Genomic DNA, 20,703 nt, shown 5'->3' on the forward strand with positions numbered 1-20,703 from the left:
CCCCAGGGCCACATGCTACCTGAGAGTACCCGCTGTGCCCCTTTGGACATACAGAGGCTGCCTCCCAGCCCCCAGGCCAGGCCCACAGGCCCAAACACAGCCCCCTTTTCTCCCCAGGGCCCTCAGCATTTTCCTCAGACCAGGCTCCAAGGAATAGACTCCGGACGACAAACTCCACAGGCTGAAGGCTGCTTCCAAGCCCTTCAGTTTTACAGCTGAGCTTGAATGAGGGATTGTTGCCATGTCCCTCTGAGGCATGGAATCCACAGTTATGGGCACACCTGCCCCAGGTGTGCTGCAGAGGCAAGAACAACAGTGAACAAAAGAAGACCCAGAGGACCTAGACCACTGCAGGAAGCACCCAGCAAGGTCACTTGCCTTTACTGAAGGATCTCCAAGTGAATGGACCCACAGTTCTCCACCTAGAGGCTGTCTGCAAATTGTCTTGGGAAGTTTCCAAGATGTCTTCTTGAAGAAAAAGAAGTCATATGAAGACAGAAAGCAGTGGTCACAGAGTCAGACTGTAGCCTGCCTTCCTTAACTAACCAGCTCCGCCACTTCCAGTTAACCCCTGAGCTTTCCAACCCTCTGCAGCCTTGAAAAGGTCTGTAGTCAAACCAAGCCTCAGACTGTCCATGACCATTTAGAAAGAGGGAGATAATAATACCTACCTCACTCAGTTGCTGGGCGGATTACACTAGATAATGTAAATAAAGCTCTTAGCTCACATGGTAAGTGCCCAGTTAAACTTAGCTATTTATTTTTATTATCATGGTGTTATTTTTTTAGCCAACTATCTGCACTCAAAAGAAAAGCACAGCCAGATTCTCTGATGGAAACTAAAGAACATTCTATTCCAACCAGCCCCAAGGGAAGGCGCAATTTGAAATCAGCAAAAAGTGTGAAAAGTTTGAGTAAAAGAAGGGGAAGTTTATTTTCATATAGAAATAGTTTCATTACTCTCAGAAGAGAGAAGTAACATTTCTTGTAGAAAAGGAATCAGGATGTAAATTATAATGGTTTATATATACATGACCAAATGTTAAATCCTACCTAGTTTCCCTTCTTCCCTTGCAAACTTTATTGTTTTAAATTAATAAGCAATCCTCCTTGTTCAGATGGTGACTGCAGCCATGAAATTAAAAGATGCTTGCTTCTTGGTAGAAAAGCTACGGCAAACATAGACAGTGTATTAAAAAGCAGAGACATCACTTTGCTGACAAAAGTCTGCTGCTGCTGCTGCTAAGTTGCTTCAGTCATGTCCGACTCTGTGCGACCCCATGGATGGCAGCCCACCAGGCTCCCCTGTCCCTGGGATTCTCCAGGCAAGAACACCGGAGTGGGTTGCCATTTCTTTCTCCAATGCATGAAAGTGAAAAGAGAAAGTGAAGTTGCTCAGTCGTGTCTGACTAGTAGCGACCCCATGGACTGCAGCCTACCAGGCTCCTTGGTCCATGAGATTTTCCAGGCAAGAGTACTGGAGTGGGGTGCCATTGCCTTCTCTGGACAAAGGTCTATATTGTCAAAACTATCATTTTTCCAGTAGTCATGCACAGATGTGACAGTTGGGCCATAAAGAAGGCTGAGCATCGAAGAACTGATACTTTTGAACTGTGGTGTTGGAGAAGACTCTTGAGAGTCCCTTGGACTGCAAAGAGATCAAACCAGTCGATTCTAAAAGAAATCAGTCCTGAATATTCATTGGCAGGACTGATGCTGAAGCTGAAGCTGCAATACTTTGGCCACCTGGTTTGAAGAGCAGACTCATTGGAAAAGACCCTGCTGCTGGGAAAGATTGAGAACAAGAGGAGAAGGGGGTGACAGAGGATGAGATGGTTGGATGGCATCACTGACTCAATAGACATGAGTTTGAGCAAACTCCAGGAGATAGTAAAGGACAAGAAAGCCTGGTGTGCTGCAGTCCGTGAGGTCACAAAGAGTCAGACACAACTGAGCAACTGAACAACAACAGCTTTGTGCTATCTCCCCCTGCTCAAAACACCAACCTCCAATTCATGAACTTTCAGACTTAATCTATGTGAAGAGCATGGGCCAAGAGGAACTGACAAGGTAACTGGCCATTTCTAGTGTTTAGCATCTAGTACAGTTTTCAAATCTCAGGGTTGTTCTAGCCACAAAGGTACAGATACAAACCATGGCATTTCTTCCTACCCCACTCTGGAACAACCTTGAGAAGGTTAAAATGTCAACTGATGGGTCTTCCTTAAAAGACAAAAAGTGTTTTTACATCAATCTAAGTGAGGTTACTCTCTGCTTAGACTGCAGTGTGTTCTTAGGTAGGAAATTTCATCTCTGACTCATATACTTAAATATTTTTGGCAAGAAGCCCTTTGCAAAAACAGCCCAGTGGTTTACTTCAGGTCAACCTCTCTGTCCAAATGAAGACAAATCTGAAATTATTTTAAGCTTGTTAGTCTTCAACATTAGCCCAACTTGTGGACACCTGGGAAAATGTGGGAGGCCAGCACTGCCAATGAGTGCAGTTGAGTAACTGATGAGCAGAGAACAGAGCAAACACCAGCTAACAGAGCAAAACAAACCAATAGGGGCATCAAAAGGGAGGAAACCACAAGAAAAGCAAAGGAGACGATGGGCCATATGTAGAGCCAAGGAGCACTCACATGTCACACCCCAAATGGAAAACACCACTTTCTATCTTTACAATGATTTTCCAAACACCGCCATGACTGAGAGAGTATCTCATTTGGGCCTCAAGGTCACCCAGTGTGCAAATCCTTCATAGGAGAGGTGCATGAAGCAGAGGTTATTTGTTCAAATATCACAGCTAGTTCATAACAGCACAGGAATTCAGATACCAAACTCCAAGCTCTCACAAAATTTCAGAATTGACAGAGCTGGAGAAAAATCTTAGAGATGACTAGTCTCACCCAAATGCTTTACAAATGGGGAAACCAAGACCCAGAGACAAGAGAGATAGCATGGTGGCCAGTACCTATCCTGGCAGACGGAAGTCCCCCAGACCTGGAAGGGAGACCAAGAAAGGCCTGGGTCTCAGGGCTGGTGTATAAGGGAACTGACCAGGTATCTTTATGCTTTGTAATTCTCTGGCAAATGGAACTCTTTTGAGGGAGAAGGGGAGGAAGTGGGATAAATATTCAAATCAAGAGTCTTTTGCTCCAGTTTGAGTGGAAGGCCATTTCTGGAGTGGTTCAGATGACAACATGGGGGCCTCTGCTGTGCCCCCTGGCCAGCCTGCTTTCCTCTAGCTGTTCTTGGGGGACTCCTTGGACAGGGTCGAACCTCACATCTCAGAGTAGCATATTTGTTGTTGGACTTTTGCAGTTTTTCCTACCGGCTTCCCTAGAAGAACAGTCTCCCCAAGTGTGGCTACCTTCTTCCCTTCTCCTGGAATGTGAAGCTGCTGTTTCTCCACCTTTCTATCTGTCACTTTGCTATAGTGATGGATACAGTTGGTGCCCTTTGGGGCATAACCAGGAATTATTGGGGATGAAGGGGTTCTCTAGCCAAATAACTATGGAAATATTGAGCCAAATAAAATAAAAAGATTTGTTGATGGCAGGCCTTTTCAGAGCCTTAAATTAGTTCACAATTCAGCTCTAAGAGGAAGATACCATTTGCAGCAATTCCTAAACTTCTTTAACTATCGGAACTTCCCTTAACTTTGAGTGAGTGAACCCAAATCTCCCTAAAACTGAGTTCCCCTGCTGAGTTTATGATTAATCTCTCTATCCAAAACTTTATCCCCTTTCTGGTCCTGCTTGTATTCCCCTCAGAGGGTAGAGGAATATCAAAGAAAAGGTGGAGTTGAAACTGAACAAGACCTTGTGTGGTCCTCTCAGGTATCAAAGCCCATTCCTTGTTTGTAGAAAAAGGCTTTAGTCTCCTAGGCCTTCCCTGAGTTCCAAAGAGCAGACTCAAGCAGTTACTAACTAGGGAAGTGAGAGTATGCAGAAACAAAGGAAGAACAGTCAAGCAAGAAAAGTAATGATAGCTTAAACAATAGTTCTTCAATAAAACAGAGCCCCAGCTCCAGCTCAGTAAGAACCTAGAGAGGTGAGATGGGGGAGAGGTGGGAGCAATGTCCAAGGGTGAGAGGACATAGGTAAACCTGTGGCTCATTCATGTTGATGTTTCGTAGAAACCAACACAATACTATAAAGCAACTACCCTTCAATTAAAAATAAATTAATTTTTAAAAAACAGCCCCAGTTCCTCCTCAAGGAATCTACATAATCATCTGATGTTTATCTTTGAGTTGTTTTGCAGGAACTAGGACCTCCCACACAGATAGATGGATGATGATGAGTACATGCTGACCACAGCATATAGACCCTAGACTGGATCGAACCAGACATTGATGATTAAGATTCCAGAAACATCGCCCTATTACCTCGCCACCAACCAATCAGAAGAAAGCCCACAAGCTGCAACCTTCACTCCAAATGTTGCTTTTAAAAACCCTTCCCTGAAAGTCATGAGGGAATTCAGGTCTTTAGAGAATGAGCTGCCTGTTCTCTTTGCTTGGTGCCCTGTGATAAATGCTATACGTTCCTTCACCTTAACTTGGTGTCAGTTAATTGGCTTTGCTGTGCATAGGTGAGGGAACGTGAACCCAAGTTCAGTTCAGGAGCATTCCGTGGTAGTATTAGTGTTCTCTGAAACATGCTTTTTTTTTTTAAAAAAAAAAAAAGGCAGTATAATGATGTGCAGGGCCTTGCCATATTTCTCTTTTTCCCAGTCATACTTTCGTACTATCCAGGTATCAGGCTTTCATTTAGTTCACTCTTCTTGAAACAATTTCCCTCTGGCAAATCCCCACCTCCTTTTCTGTAATGCTTTCTCATGTTCTATTTATTAAGAAATCCATCCTGAATTGCCTCAGACCTTCACTGACAACTGGGGTCCCCTCCAAGGCACCTTCAACCCAGTGGCTACATCCCTCCCACATCCCTTTTCTTTGTGCTTCTTTTGTAAAACAGAAAAATATGAACCATATGCGAAAAGACAGGCTTGATTCAGCATTCTTAGTAGCAACTACCAAACTTGTAATGAAATGACTACTCTCATGTACAGGAACATTTCCCAGTGGGAAAAAGTTAAACTAAAAGCAGAAGACATGTGGATATTTCTCTAACTCTCTTGGCAGTGGGATTATGAAACATATTTTTCTCTTTAATCTGCCAGTTGTTCCAAAGCAGTTAGTAGGTTTTTTGGATTAAACTAATGCACAAAGTTAAACATCTCGCTGTAGATCTTACCCAACAACTTAGTTTCAGTGCAGTATTTTCAGCAGGCATATTTTCCTTTCTTCTGCATTCCCTATAGGACCTCTTGTAGGAAATTATGTTTTTCCATTGGTGCCATGCACCCTAGCTGAATGACTGAGTTTCCAGGCCATCTGAGGTTGCCACTTATCCCCCTAGAACCTCTCTCCATCAGAAGCTGCAAGAGAACATTGCTTATTGCACAGTAAGATTCATGGGGAGGGCTTATGAAAACAAATTGCTAGGCCCTGCTCACAGAGTTTCTGGATACATTAGGGACAGGGTCAGCTGGAGAATATGCATTTCTAACAAGTCCCCAGGTGATGCTGCTGCTGCTGGTCCAGGGACCACACTCCAAGCACCACTGTTTTAAGAAACACTTCATCACTCCATCCTTTCCAGCATTTATCATGAAATACTCAAGAAACAAGCACTTTTCTAGGTGGGAATTTGGGAGCAAGGGGCCATGGGACAATACTTCTTTCCAAAGTTTTTCTGTTCCAGTTGTCTTGATGACATGTGGTCTTTTAATTCAGGAATCTAGCGATTGTGGTCTTAAATCTTCAGGGTAATTTTACACATGGAATAAAGTTTGATTGCAGTGAGAAAAGTGAGAGTAGACAGGAGAGATGGTGTAATCCTTTTGGTCTGGCTAGCATGAGCTGTTTTTCCCTCAGTTTGGAAGAGGTTATCCCACAAATGTCCCCCTCATCTTTAGTCAGGTTTGGATGAGAAGCAACAGGATGCAGAAGGAAAAACATGGCTTTGGATTCAAAATGACCTGGGTTTAAATACCATCTCTGTGTGACTTTCACAAAGTCACTTAACCTCTCCAAGCCTATTTATGAAGCAAGACTGAGGTGCATACCTTGAAGGTTATTGAGAAGACAAAATGAGACAAGATACATAAAGCATCTAAAATAGTGTTGGATGTAGAGAATGCACTCAGCACAAGCAGATTTTGTCCTTTTCCCCTTCCCGTTTGCAGAAAGGATGTCCTTTGTAGCTTCAAAGCACTGCTGTTCTTGCTGGCTGTAGACACTATCTCCTGCTCAATGCCAAGTCTAGGGAGGACTCTGCTGGGGAATGAGGGAGTTTCCTTTTAGAGTATTTACCTGGTCCTCCAGAATTTAATGGAGGAGAGGCAAGGAAGGAAGGTAACCCCTCAATTTCAATTTCTTCTAAATGTGGGAGTCCTTGTGACTATGGTTTTTATAACTTGACGGTGTAACATGGCTGCTAACGTGATATTAGTCAAGCAATAGAGAGTTAAGAATAAGAGATAATACCATTCTTTCCTAAGCTCTTTCTGACCATACCTGAAACACTGTATCCAGTTTGGGGAAGGACATTCTATAAGGGCAGGGTTGGTGCAGGGGGTGGGGGGTTGTGGGGGGCTTGCAAACTGAAATCAGAGGAAAGAAGCCAAGAGGAAAGAGACATAAGTCTCTATGATATGGCAATGAGTGCTATAACTAAATATCTTTGCCAGGGCAAAAAGAAATATTTCTTGGCTGTAAAAGAGGACTTTACAAGGACATAATGGTGTTGGTCTTCAGATTTTTTGTGAAAAATGAGATTTCTGTGGATTCAGTAAGTCCCTTAGATAGAATGGGGGTCATCTATTGGAAATCACAACTCTCAGGTCAACCCAGAGAAGGACTTTCCAATTAAACTTCCCCAAAATGCATTATGTTGCCATTGGTAGTAATAAGTTTCCTGTATTTGGTGCCAATCAAGCAGAAGATAGATGATGGCTTGGTGAGATATTATAAGTAGAATCTGAACCCTGGATGTGGTGAGACAGGGAGAGGAAGGAAAATATGAACCAGATTATCTCTAAGGTCCCTTTTGATCCAAAACTTCTGTGATTCTACAACTGTACCCCAAGGTGAACGTCTGCTACTTAAGAGTAAGGTCAATATTTACAAATTGTCACCTAATTGCCAGGGTTAGGACCAAATACATGATGAAGAACATTCCGTTAGTTTCCAAAAAGTGTAAAGAGCATTCCCCCCAACACACACATAAAGATATTTTTGAAATCTTAGTGTCAGGGTTTCAGAAGAACTTTATTTTCCTGACTTCTTCCCTCTTGTTTGGTGCCTAGAATGACCCAGGTTTTGTAAACAGCAAACACAGCACCTCTCATTTGTTCGCTTCTACTTCCACTTCAGGGGGGAAGATATCAAATACTTTTTATGTTTTTAAAATATCCAGTAAAAAATAAGTCCCTTTGTGTAGGAGCTTTGTTCAGAGCAGAGCTGTGGTGATCCAGCCAGTGGTGGGACAAGAGTAGCCTGCAGGAGTAGGGGCTCTTGCTTGCTTGCCGTAGCTGTGTGTGCGTGCGTGCTAAGTCACTTAGCTGTGTCCGACTCTTTGCAAAGAGCCCACCGGGCTTCTTTGTCCATGGGATTCTCAAGGCAAGAATACTAGAGTGTGTTGCCATGACCGCCTCCAGGCGACCTTTCCAACCCAGGGAGCAAACTTGCCTCTCCTCTGTCTCCTGCATTGGCAGGTGGGTTCTTCACCACTAGCGCCACCTGGGAAGCCCTCCTATATCTGATTTCACTTTAATTAAACTTTTCTGCCTTCATATCTCCCTCCCATGTTCCTTTTACTTTTCCAGACTTTGACAGGGGGAAAAAAAAATCTGATCCTGTTCATTTTGCAGAAGCGTTTAGTGAAAGTGAATTCGTTCAGTCGTGTCCGACTCTTTGCGACCCCATAGACTGTAGCCTACCAGGCTCCTCTGTCCATGGGATTTTTCCAGGCAATAGTCCTGGAATGGATTGCCATTTCCTTCTCCAGGGGATCTTCCAAACCCAGGGCTCGAACCTGGGTCTCCGGCATTGTAGACAGATGCTTTACCGTCTGAGCCACCAAGAGTTTAGTTGACTTTAAAAAGTTGACTTGACCTCCCCCTCCACTTCAGAAGCAGCATCATACTATGACACAGTGTCACGTGTCACGACCTGCACCTGCAGGGTCACCACCTGGCATGCCATATGCACCCAGAGCAGAGTGGCAAGAGCCTTGAATGTGTGTGTATTAATGGGTCTGCCTGGAAGGTTCCTGAATAAGAGTTTGCTGTGGGTCAACTGTGTGCCTACCCACCAGACTGAACATTACACTCATAAAATCAAATCATAGTAGGTGTGGAGGAGACGCCAAGAGGTCATCAGTTTAATTCCCTTCCCAGTGCAGGAGCACCCTCCTTCCCCACAGCACCCCACCTGAACGCCCCTTCAGTCCTGTCTGTCCTCTTCCTGGGATGGGAAGTCCTCTTTGAGTTAAATATTCCATCTGTGGATTGCTCCTCTTGTAAAAAGTTCTTCCTGGGTTTGAGTCAGAATCTGAGTCATTAAATATTTCACTCAGTGATCCTGGGTCGGCTCTGTGAGACTACTCAAGAAAAAGCAATTGGCATCCACAGACCAAGGTGAAGATGGCCCTCATGCATCCCTTTGGTCGTCTTTTTCTCATCCACCCATTGGTTCTTCTCATCTCCAAACCAACCTCTGGCTCCTTTGACTATTCCTCATGTGACACAATTTTCTCAACCTGCTCACCTGAGTTATCCTCCTAGATAAGCTCCAGTTTGGCAATACCACTATAAAAGAAGGCCATGCCCTTTAAGAGGCAGTATTGCACAGTGGTTAGGACCAAGAACCCTGGCACAGGGCTGCTTGGGTTTGAATCCTGACTCTGTCACTTGCAAGCTGTGTGACTCCTGGCAAGCTATTCAGCTTCTCTATGGCTCCATTTTCTTATCTATTAATTAAGAATACAATAGTATCTACTCATAGGTCATAGTGAGGGCTGAATAAGTTAATGTGTGTTGGGTAGTTAGAAAACACCTTGGCACAAAGTAAGTGCTAAACAGGTGTTATTGCTATCATCTGAAAAAGAAACGAACAGCAGAGAGAGTGATGGAAGCCTCCATCACTGAGCCTCCCCTTTTCCATGAGCAGCAGGAAGACCAGAGAAGCAGGCCTCATCCATCCCTTCCTCCCAAGTACACCCCCTTGCAGAAGAGCAGCTGTGGATACTGCCCAGGGCTTGCTCCTTTCATTTCCATGATGGACTTAGGGGCAGACTCACCAGAGACTGCAGGGAGGTCAGATGCCCAGTTGAGAGCATCCAGAGTCTACAACTTGCTCCAAAGCAAATGATGCCAGCCAATCTGGGAGAGGAGGCTCAGGGGCCATGCAGCCATTGGAGAGGAGGACGCAGCAGTGGTTGGAGTAGGCAGGTCACCACCGAACACAACGGATACAGCGTTGGAGCTCCACCCACCCTCATCTTGCCCTCCTCAGCACTTGTGGGTGCCCACAGGGTTCTCTCATCGAAAAGATGACAGTGGTGGCTCCCACTATTTGTGAGAGATGAGATGAGTCACTTACTAGGCAAGTCCTTCCTGCATGTGGAGGCATCAGGTCCTGTCCCTGCCATGATTTACAGAATTAAACATTTACTTTCATATGACCTCCAGTGGGTACATGGATGTGTTCTTGGGTGATGAAAATATTCTGGCATTAGATAGCGGTAATGGTTGCACAACTCTGTCAACATACTAAAAACCACTGAATCATACACTTAGAGGGATACATTTTATGGCATGTGAATTCTACCTTAATAGAGCTGCTATTTTAAATAATAAAACCATGTGGCTGGCCCACAGGACAACCTCTGGAGGAGCTCAGCTAGCTCCCCCATTATACAGTTGAGCAAACCAAGCCCAAAGAGGAAGAAAACTAACATTTGCTGAACAGCAGTTATGTGCTATGCTATGTTGTGAGCATTTTTGTATAAATTACCATATGCAGCATCTGGTTGTTTGGAACAAAAGCAATTCAAAGAAAAACACATGTAGAACAAGTAGTAAGATGCTCTGGGCCCAGTAGATGTTCAAACTGTAACAATAATAATATGTTTATTGAACACAACAGAAAAGGACAGAGAAAAGCAACAACTGACCCAACAGTGGGTCTCGATCACTATGCCATTTGTACATAAAGGATGGACTTAAATATTTAACTGTGTGACTGCTTTAAAAAAAAAATTGGCACCATCCACTAAAACACACAGAGTTGGCTGTGTTTGGGGCATCCAAAGGAACTTGATATGCCTAGAGAAGCTCAGAATAGTCCAGCTATGGATGAAGCCAGGCTCTTGGTACTTTACCTACAGAACCCTCTGCACTGAGGAGACACCCACACTATTGCTTCAGGTAAGATAGTTTCACATTAACACTAAACGATGTAGCCCTTGGACTCATCAAGGATGGGACAAATCCTTCCCCCATGACGATACTCAGTGCTCCAGCCTGCCAGTGTTTTATCAGAGGTTCGACAGTTGGTCCACAAAGGCTCACAATTGATGCAAAGCATCCATACCTTCAGCACTTGCTGAGAATCTGGAAGACGGAGGCCAAGATGGTAAACACAGGTGTTTCCAAGACAAGCTAGTCATACAGCTCAGCCGGGGTGGGTGTGGGGGGTTGCAGGACATGCAGCTTTGTACTGTGGGGGCGGGGAGAGGAGTCGCTGCAGAGGAGCCACAAGGCCGGCTTCACAGCTCAAGCCCACGCACCTAGGAAACAAGCTGCAGTCCCCAGGTTTGAGAAAACTGTAGGAGCTGCAGAAATGCTGACAAGGGGAGCCCACCATCTATGCCAAAAAGCCACAGAGCTTTCTCTTTGCACTTCCAGCTTCTGAACAAAGCATTATCAAGAAGAAATTACAGCTCCCCAAACCCATATGAAAAAAAAAAAAAAACTAAACTTGGGAAATAAAAAAACATATATGTGTGTGCTGGTGTGGGGAGCAGTGATTGGAATGAAGAAAAATGGGGACAGTGTGGGTGCCAGACAGAGCTATATCAAGAAAGACTGTTCACGGAACATGGGGCTTAAAGTGGGACACACAATACATTTTCTTTATGTAGCAGTAATGTTACAAAGGGTGTTTTATACTCTACAGTACTACAATCTAGCTACATAAAATAAATTAAATGGCTTGGGAATGTATTTGGTAACAACCACTAAATCAACTACATCGTTGTTCAACACTAGAAGGCAGTTTGGGAGTATGCATCAAACGTCTTTGAAAGGGCATATTCTTTTGACCCAATATTCAGCTTTCAGAAATTTAATCCCCAAATTTCCAGAATTCATGGTACCTTCATACAATGGGACATATGGCCATTTTTAAAATGACATAGGGTAATATGCAATAAACCTGGAAATAATTAAATCACAGTATAATTAGTATAGGAAAGCATTAGAGGGCTTCCCTGGTGGCTCATGCAAGAGACACAGGTTCGATCCCTGGTCCAAGAAAATCTCACATGCCACAGAGCAACTAAGCCTGAGTGCTACAACCACTGAGCCAGAGTTCCAGAGCCCAGGAAGCACAGCTACTGAGCCCACGTGCGGCAGCTACTAAAGTCCACCTGCGTAGAGACCCTACTCCATGACAAAAGCCACCGCATTGAGAAGTCCGCACACTGCCACTAGAGAGTAGTCCCTGCTCGCCACAGCTAGAGGAAGGCCTGTGCAGCAACAAAGACCCAGCACAGCCTAAAATAAAAAATAAGCAATTTTTAAAAAATAATAAGAGAGAATTAAAAAGTGATATATGACATTTTATTATTTTCACCCTCAAAAATGATAAGTACACAAAGGAAGAAAAACTAGTGGGCCATAGACTTAACAGTTGCTACTTCAAAGAGATGAACTCACTGACTTTACCTCTATATCTATATACCTCTGCACTGTCAGAATTTTTGTTTTACAAAATGAGCGCCTATAATAAATCGTTCTACTAGGTGCACAGTATGGTGATGTCATAATTTATTTAAGCACTTCTCTATTTTGGATATTTAGATTAGATTGTTTCCTAATTTTTGCAACTATAAGCAGAACTTAGATGGAAATCCTTGTGGCTAAATATTTGCATATATTTTTAATTATTTCTTTAGAATAAATTCCTAGAAGTGAAATGTCAAGCTCAAGATTTGGACACAATTAAGGACTTTTGACCCATATTGCAAAATTCTCTCATAAAATGTCAGTGCCAATTTACTTTTTCAAGTATGATGTGGGGTGTAATCCTTTCCCTTTACCCAGGCCTGAGTATGACTCTTTTCCAAGTTTCAACAATTTGGTAAGCAAAATGCCACATCATTATCTGTATTTATATTTCTTTAATTACTAAGGAAAATATCATTCATAGTCATTTACTGGCTATTTGTTATTGTTGTATAATCTGCTTATTGGTATCTCTTGCCCACTTTTCTACTAAGATCTTTTTCTTCCTGGTTCTTAAGAGTTTTTAAAATCTAATATTAGCCTTTTGTCATTAAGGCTAATATACATCATTTGCCTTTTGCTTTGTTTAAGGCACTTTTATGTTCAGAAATTTTTAATTTTGCATCTTTTCTCAATAACAAAATCACTCAGAATTCCAAATTACTGACTTATAACTGGGCATTTGAAATATACCCAATTGTACATGTAGGGTCTTATATACTAGCTACTTCATGGTATGTTTTCATATCTTTTCTGCATGTAAGCTCCTTGAAAGCACAGGCCATGGCATATCTTGCATGCCCCAGAGCAACCAGCTCATAACCCAGAACACAGCAGAGCTCCAAATGTCTGAGATGAAAAAATATTGTGTCTGGGATCTGCTTTGAAGCAATCCAGTTTGGTGTAGGAGATGAAAATAGGGTTAAGATGAAACAGAATCTGCCAGATGTTAATCATTGTTGAAGCTGGGTGATGGGTACATGGGGTTCATTATACTATTATTTTTTTTATTTTTACTTCTGTGTATACACACACACACACATATTTTTACAGAGGCAGGTGGGAGGCACGTGTCCTGTAGGTTGCAGAATCTTAGTCCCCTGATGAGGAATCAAACCCATGCCCCCTGCAGTGGAAGTCTGGAGTCTTAACCACTAGACCACCAGAGAACTCTAGCAACTTTTCTGTATATTTAAAAATTTCCATAAGCAAAGGGATTTTTTTTTTTTAATGTTTGCTTGATTGATTGGCCAACAGCATCAGAGAGGGGACTTCTGGAATAACAATGGCAATGCAAATTAATGACATACACATCAAGGACACTTTGGTAGCATAAAAAGGTTAAGAGCATAGGCCTTGAAATTAGGTAGCTGCCGCTGCTGCTAAGTCGCTTCAGTCGTGTCCAACTCTGTGCGACCCCAGAGACGGCAGCCCACCAGGCTCCCCAGTCCCTGGAGTGGGTTGCCATTTCCTTCTCCAATGCATGAAAGTGAAAAGTGAAAGTGAAGTCGCTCAGTTGTGTCCGACTCTTAGCGACCCCATGGACTGCAGCCTACTAGGCTCCTCCGTCCATGGGATTTTCCAGGCAAGAGTACTGGAGTGGGGTGCCATAGCCTTCCCCGATTAATGAGTATAAAAATCAATGCCTGGCAGCAAATAGCACTCAATAAAGAGTTGCCATTATAATTACTCAGTGACGCACAAGCTTGACAAGCCAGCATCCTAGTGGTGGTGATCCAATACCATTCCTCTATGGCTGTGATTTCAGTTCATCATATTGGGCAGCAGACAACAGCTTGGCAGAGGACTCGGAGAACAGATGTCAGGAGTTAACATTCCTGATACACAGAAGAGAAAGCAGACAGGACCACAGCAAAGGACAAATTCAGTAGCTCCCATCCTCACACAGCAGGTCATCCAAAAGCCTTAACTCCATATTCCAGTGGTGCAACCAAGAACAAGAATGATGAAGCCCTTATAACAGCAGGTCATTCACAACCTGGACCCAACACTAGTATCATCTGGAGAGCTTGAAATAATAATAATGTCTGGATCCCTCACCCAGAATTTGATTTAATGATCTGAGATGTGGTCTAAATATCAAGGACTTTTAAAAACCTGATGTTCTAATATTTACCACTCTGCTGTTTGAGTTGGGGTGCAGGGTAGCAAGAGAAGAGGTCAAGGGAAAACAAATTAGAGAGCAGAGACCACTGCATCCCATATGAACCCCATTAAAGCCAACTTAGTCATGTGGTCCCAAGCTGTGTCCCATGCCCGACAAACCCAGTCCCATGAGGGTCCCCTCCATAAACTTCAAGAGCACATTACTGTATAATAATTCACAGGACGAAAATATGTTACCAACACCAGGATGCATGCATGTCAATAGTCTAAGCAACGTTGAAATAATGGACCTGGTCTCTGGGTCCTGGTCTTAAAGAAAACAAAACCAAAAAAGTCCAGGTCAGTGATAGTGGAGGTTGGGGGAGGCAGAAAAGCATTTTTTTTTTCTCATAGCCTTTTGGCAGCCTGTCAATGCAATTGAAGCACACTCAAAGAGACAGCCTCATTTTGTGAAGTTATTGCAGCGTCTTTGATCAAGGGAAAAAGCACATCCATTTCAATCACTGTGACGGGGTCGGACCAGCTGTCTGGCTGCCTGGCTGCCCGGCTGCCCACCAGGGTGAGCCAGCCTCCAGCCCGCAGACACATGGCAGCGCTTAGCGTGTCAAACAAATGAGGGGGCTCTTGACTGTCTATCCAACCTCTGCTGAACTTCAGGGGCCCCCTCACTTAGCAATTCTGCCCAGACTAATCTGGAAGTTCCCCTCCCCGGCAAACACCACCTGGGCCAGCCTGGCCTCCCTCAGACAAAAGCTGGCCAGCGGCTGTCTGTCACGAGGCAGCAAACACTTCAGAACCGGGAGGGCAGGGGTCAACCGTTCTCATAAGCAACACACTCAGGATTACAGAAGCCTAGAAAGGGGGGAAAAAAGGATTCCGCCTCCTCCCTATTACCTTGACCCCTGTCTCAGCCCCAAATGCAGCTGCAAGAGGTTTGATATTCTCCAGCATACGTGAATTTTCAGCACAAAGATCACCTGGAATCTTTTCACTAGAATAAATGATAAATAAAGAATCCATGGGGGAAAGTTTCAACAGAAGACTTTCTTTTTCTTGGGTGACATCGTCTGTAACATCTTGAGAAGATCTGAGTAACAGAACCAGATTAGAGATGGGGCTAATGTTGATAATGGCAGGTATTTATACAGTATTTATGTGTTCCAAGCATTTTACATGTGTTGACTCATTTAATCCTCATCACTACCTCATGAGGTAAGCAACAGTAATACTCAATAGTAATAATAATAATAACATATAAAAATGTATAATATAATAATTTGTTGTTGTTTAGTTGCTAAACCATGTCTGACTCTTTGTGACCCCATGGACTGTAGCCCACCAGGCTCCTTTGTTCATGGGACTTGCCAGGCAAGAATACTGGAGTGGGTTGCCATTTCCTTCTCCAAGGGACCTTCCTGACCCAGGGATCAAACCCACGTCTCCTACACTGCAGGTGGATTCTTTACCACTGAGCCACAGGGAAGCCCATAATAATGATAATTACTATATAAAATAATAATAGAGATAATAATCTCTATTGATCACTTAAGGAAATTATGACCTAGAGAAATTAAATGATGTGCCTGAGAGGGGGGGTGATTCATGTCTAGGCGGTCTGGCTCTAGGAGTGTGTGCTAGCCACAGCCCTAGACCGCCTTTCTCTAGGACACACCTCAGGGCCTCCTTTACTTTTTTTTCAATAGGCATTTTTGTTTCTATCAAAAAGAAACCAGCCAGTATAATATTCAAATTAAAGGAGAGAACTTGACTAAACTCTAAGAATGGAATTTCACTATGCATTTGTCTTATAGAGATATGAATTTAAATATTTTTATAAATTCATCTAAAATTTTGCACCCTGTGTTTATTTTATTTACTATGATAGCTACATAGTAAAGAGCTACATTTCTGGGAGAATTTTGAGAGGGGGTAAAATCAAGATAAAACAGGGAATGCTTTGCACACAGGGACCGTGCTAATCTTCTCTGTATTGTTCCGATTTTAGTAGATGTGTGGCCAAAGCGAGCGCGGAGAGCATCCTTTTAAACTGCCAGCTCAGAGAACAGCAGAGTGTGGAGGGCTCCAAGGGAGCTTGGGTGCTGGAGAGATCCGAGCGTGGCTCCCAGCTCCTGGACCACTGCCTCCCGCTGTGGTTGCATCTTGTAAATGGTGATAGCAACGCCTACCTGGCAGGCTTGTGGTGAGACTTAAGTGAGAAGATGAATAAAAGCACCTCTCACAGGGCAGGCAGCCAAGGTCAGTTTAACTCCGTGGCTATCAATCTTGGCTGAACACTGGAAACTTTAAAAAATACAAGGCATCATCCCTACCCCACCACTTCCACCAGCACTGGGCCTGAAATCAGCAGTCCCCTCGGCCCAGCCCCCCAACGAAAGCCGAAACCCAGCAGCCCAAAGGCCAGACTCATCCTTTCCCTCCTCCCCCACCCCCTTGAAAATTCTGGGACGATTACAGGGAAACTTTGAAACTCCCAAGGCCCCCGCCTCCAGCCCTCACGTGGCAGAGGTCCCCAAATGACACTACATTCCAGTGGGAGTCATGCCTGTCCCAATCCAGTGGCTGACCCACCCTTGTCCAGTGACCCTCCCCACTTTCACCCAGCTGTCTCGGCCCTGCTAGACTGTCCCCAGCTCCAGCCTGAAAGCTCTGCCACCCCGTTGTCCCATGCTGCCTGCGTTCCAATCTGTGCCAACTTCAACATAGCCGGCATTACTTTTACCCAACCTCCAGCCAGAAGATCACACAGGATCAGAGGGAAGACTGCCTGAAAGGAGATTTTAGAATCTGAGAGCATGCATACACGAGTGCACACGCATGCTAGCACAGACACCACACATGCACATGTGCAAGCAGATATCACACAGCACACACATATACCACACACACACACACACACACACACAGAAAGAAAGACAGCCTCCACACACATGCACAGACACACAAGCAAAGATACCATGCACCACACATCACACACATACACCACCACACCCAGGCACACACACGTGCAGGCAGAAACCGCGCCACACAAACACGGACACACACGCACACAGATAATACAGCACACACATATACCACCCACCCAGACAGACACCCCCACACACACCAGAAACCACACAACACCCACAGAGACACCCGTGCACACAAGAACCGCACAACACACACAAACACCCACCCACAGGCACACATACACCACACACACACACACGCATTCCACAAACCACAGACACTTTACATTCAAAAGAAACATGGCTTCAGCCGAAGCTTGGGACAGGATGAAGAGGTGTGCAGAAGGGGTAGCAATGAACAGTGAAGGGAATACAGAGGCTGTCCATGGAAACCCATGAGGATAAGAAAAAATAACCAGCCTACATTTGACAGAAGAGAGCAATGAAGACGGGCAGCGGGAGGACGAGGACAAAGCAGTGCCAGTTTCCTGGCTCGAACTCGCACAAGCCTTTCAGGACCCGCTGCCAGCGCTGGCACCGAGTGGCGGGGGGCCCGGGGGGGACACAGGCCCCAGAGGCAGCACAGGGGAGTCACAGAGCCCTCGTCTGTTTCCAGGAAGCAAGGCTCTCGGGGCCCTCCTGCTCCCAGGCCCCCAGGACCCGGGGCCTGAGAGAGCAGCCAAGGCCTACCTGGGTAAAGGAGCCTTCCTCGGTGCATTCCGGGACAAACACCGCCTCCTGGGGCTTCTTGGCTTGCTCCAGGGCCTGAGCCCGCTCCAGGCGACACTTGCTCTGGCCAGCGTCTAAAGAGGGAGGTGTGCACGTCAGAGTCACTTGGACCCCACACAGGAGCCACGGACTCCAGCTGTAGAAATGCTGAGAGCAAAGCACTGTGTTGTGGGGGCCCACACACCGCCACACATCACACACACACACTACACACACCCAGACATACACACACGCAGGCAGAAGCCACGCCACACAAACACAGACACACATGCACACAGACATATAAAAGCTGGCTGTTCCAGGAACACGAGGGCAGGGACTAGCGAATGTCCCACAACCTTACCTGCCTCTTAAAGGTATTCTTAGAAAAAGTCAGGGGGGTCATATTTACACCTGGTTCTGTTTATTCCTTTTCTCCCAAATATCCCTAATCACTCCTGAGGGAAAAAAAGTTCTACTATTTTTCACTGACTTTATTTAAAAACACGCAAGCCCAAGGAGTCTCAAAGATGTCTTGCAATTCAAAACCTGCAAGCTCTTTTCTTTTTTTTTTTTTTTCCTGGCACCACCATGGATTTTTTTTAAATATTTATTTGTTTATTTATTTATGTGACCATGCCAGGTCTTAGTTGTGGCATGTGGGATCTAGTTCCCTGACCAGGGATTGAACCCAGGCCCACTCTACTGGAACACAGAGTCTTAGCCACTGAACCATCAGAGAAGTCCCCAGCAAGCACTTTCTTTGGGAAATCAGAGGCCCTAGGGCAGCCGGCTTAGCCTCCCACAATTTCTGTAATAGCTCTGATCAGTCCACAGGTCACAAACTCAAATACCAACAGGGCGTAGGAAAGAGATACAAATTAGAGAAGGGGCTGGGTGTATTAAGCGTGGCGTTCAGCTTGGTGGGACCACAGGGAATGCTGGGGACTGTGGCAAACTGGAGAACAGGCTCCCTTTTAAAGGAGGTACTACTACTCAGCAGCAGCCACATGTTTGCCTTGAGGGAGGGAACACAGACCTCATATCACCACAGTTTCCAATTTTTTATGGGAAATACAAACATCCAGATTTTTAGGTTGAATTTCCCAATTTTTAAATGTTGTCTCAAACGTTTTTAATATGTTTAAATGTGTTAGCAGACCAAACAAAACACATCTGTTGGCTGTCAGTGTGGAATCCCTATTCAAGAGCCAACCATCATGTTTTGCCATTTTAAGCCTCCCTACAGAAAAAAAAAAAAAAAGGAAAAGAATTAGAAAAATTAAAAGCAATAGCCAAATAGCAGCATCTCTCTAAGCCCTGGTGGCAGTGTTTGAAAGCCAGAAAAGTACTTATCTTTCAGTGGGCCAGTCCTCCTTTCCGTATTCCCTGGTGGAAAGGGTAGGGGAGAGGCTGCCAAATGAATGGACTCATTCTGAGCTCCCTCCTCGGGAGTGCCCCACGCAAGGAGTGTGGTGCACAGGCCTGTCTCTCCTCCGTGGGGCATGTGCACACTCACCTTTGCATCTGCCTCGATGCACCACAGCCAGGGTGGGGTCTCGGCACTTAGCTCGCTGGTACTCACACATGGACTCGTAGGACCTGCCATCGGAGGCGCAGACAGGTTTGGGTTGAGTCCTGGAGCAGTGGAGGTTGCACTGAGGGTCACGGTCACTTATGAGAAACTGGGTTGGAAAAAAAAAAAGGTGAAATGGTACAGGGGTTACTTTTGCAAGAAAAGGAAAGATGAGTTCACAATTTACAATACTAATTTGCCTTTGGGAAGCAAGTCCAGAATAATTCCAAAGTTATTAAACCAAGCGACCACAAACTCTAACCAAGGACGGCATCCTGGACTCAGTAACGCACATGCAGGACCTCATTAAACCTCACAACAACCCTATGAAATAGGAACTACCTATTTTTTAGATAAGGAAACTGAAGCCCTAGAGAGAGGTAACTTACCCAGTTTCACACAGTTCTAAGTGGTGAATCTGAACCTAGACTGGTCAGAGGTCAAGTCCAAGCTTTTACCACTGGGAACTTCAGCCTCTGGTCCACATTGATGGTCTCTGCACTTGGCCCGGTTTGAGTACCTCCCCAAACCGGGAATGCACCAGGAATCTCTATTCTCCATCTTTGGAAAGTTTTATTGTCTAGAAAGTATTACTGAGCTCCCGCATCTATCACCCTTCCATTTCTGCCCACTGCTCTCTGTCAGAATACAGTAATTTTCTAGGAGAAGGGAATTTCCTAATTTAACATAAACGTCATCATCAGATTGTGAAATGCTGAGTTAAAGTTTTCTTTATGGCAGGACTTCCCAGACACCTTTGGTACATTCTTATGCATTATTAATCTCCCAGAGGTACAGTAAATTAAAGATAGATAGCTATAAAGTATTTGCTACTCTTTCCATTGAGTGTGGAGTCTTCCCTTGAAACTGGACCGGCCTCAATAACTTGCTTGACCAATAACATGCTGTGGCAGTGATGTTGTGCGACTTCTGGGCAAAGTCACGAGAAGCTTTGCAGCTTCCTCCCAGGTCTCTTGCAACACTCAGCCTGGGGGAAATCAGCCACCATGTAAGAAGCCGAACACTGAGACCACCATGCTAGGAGGAAGCCCAAGCTAGCACGGGGCAAAACCAAGTGGAGAGAGAAATGCCAAACACAGGCGCAGAGACACGTGAGTGAAGAAGCCTTCAGATGAGTCTAACTTCAGCAGTCACGTGATTGTAACTAACAGAGATGAAAATGAGTGACTGCTTGAGAGACCCCTGCCCAAGCAAGACCCGCTCAGCTGAGCCCAGTCAACTTAC

The 20,703-nt window shown here is 44.8% G+C and overlaps 1 protein-coding gene across 4 annotated transcripts in view; it reads right to left on the reverse strand.

Moving 5' to 3' along the window:
- SMOC1 (SPARC related modular calcium binding 1) overlaps positions 1–20,703 on the reverse strand; it is a 143,678-nt gene that overhangs the window by 56,957 nt on the left and 66,018 nt on the right. For all 4 annotated transcript variants that reach the window (XM_040226188.1, XM_040226189.1, XM_040226187.1 and 1 more), the window contains exons 2-3: positions 19,402–19,567; positions 17,865–17,977 (exon numbers count right to left, since the gene is read on the reverse strand). In XM_040226188.1, the coding sequence (XP_040082122.1) occupies positions 17,865–17,977; positions 19,402–19,567 (279 nt within the window). The remainder of the gene's footprint in view (positions 1–17,864; positions 17,978–19,401; positions 19,568–20,703) is intronic.

Source organism: Oryx dammah, unplaced genomic scaffold (genome assembly GCF_014754425.2).
Source record: "Oryx dammah isolate SB20612 unplaced genomic scaffold, SCBI_Odam_1.1 HiC_scaffold_26, whole genome shotgun sequence".
Taxonomy (NCBI): Eukaryota; Metazoa; Chordata; class Mammalia; order Artiodactyla; family Bovidae; genus Oryx; species Oryx dammah.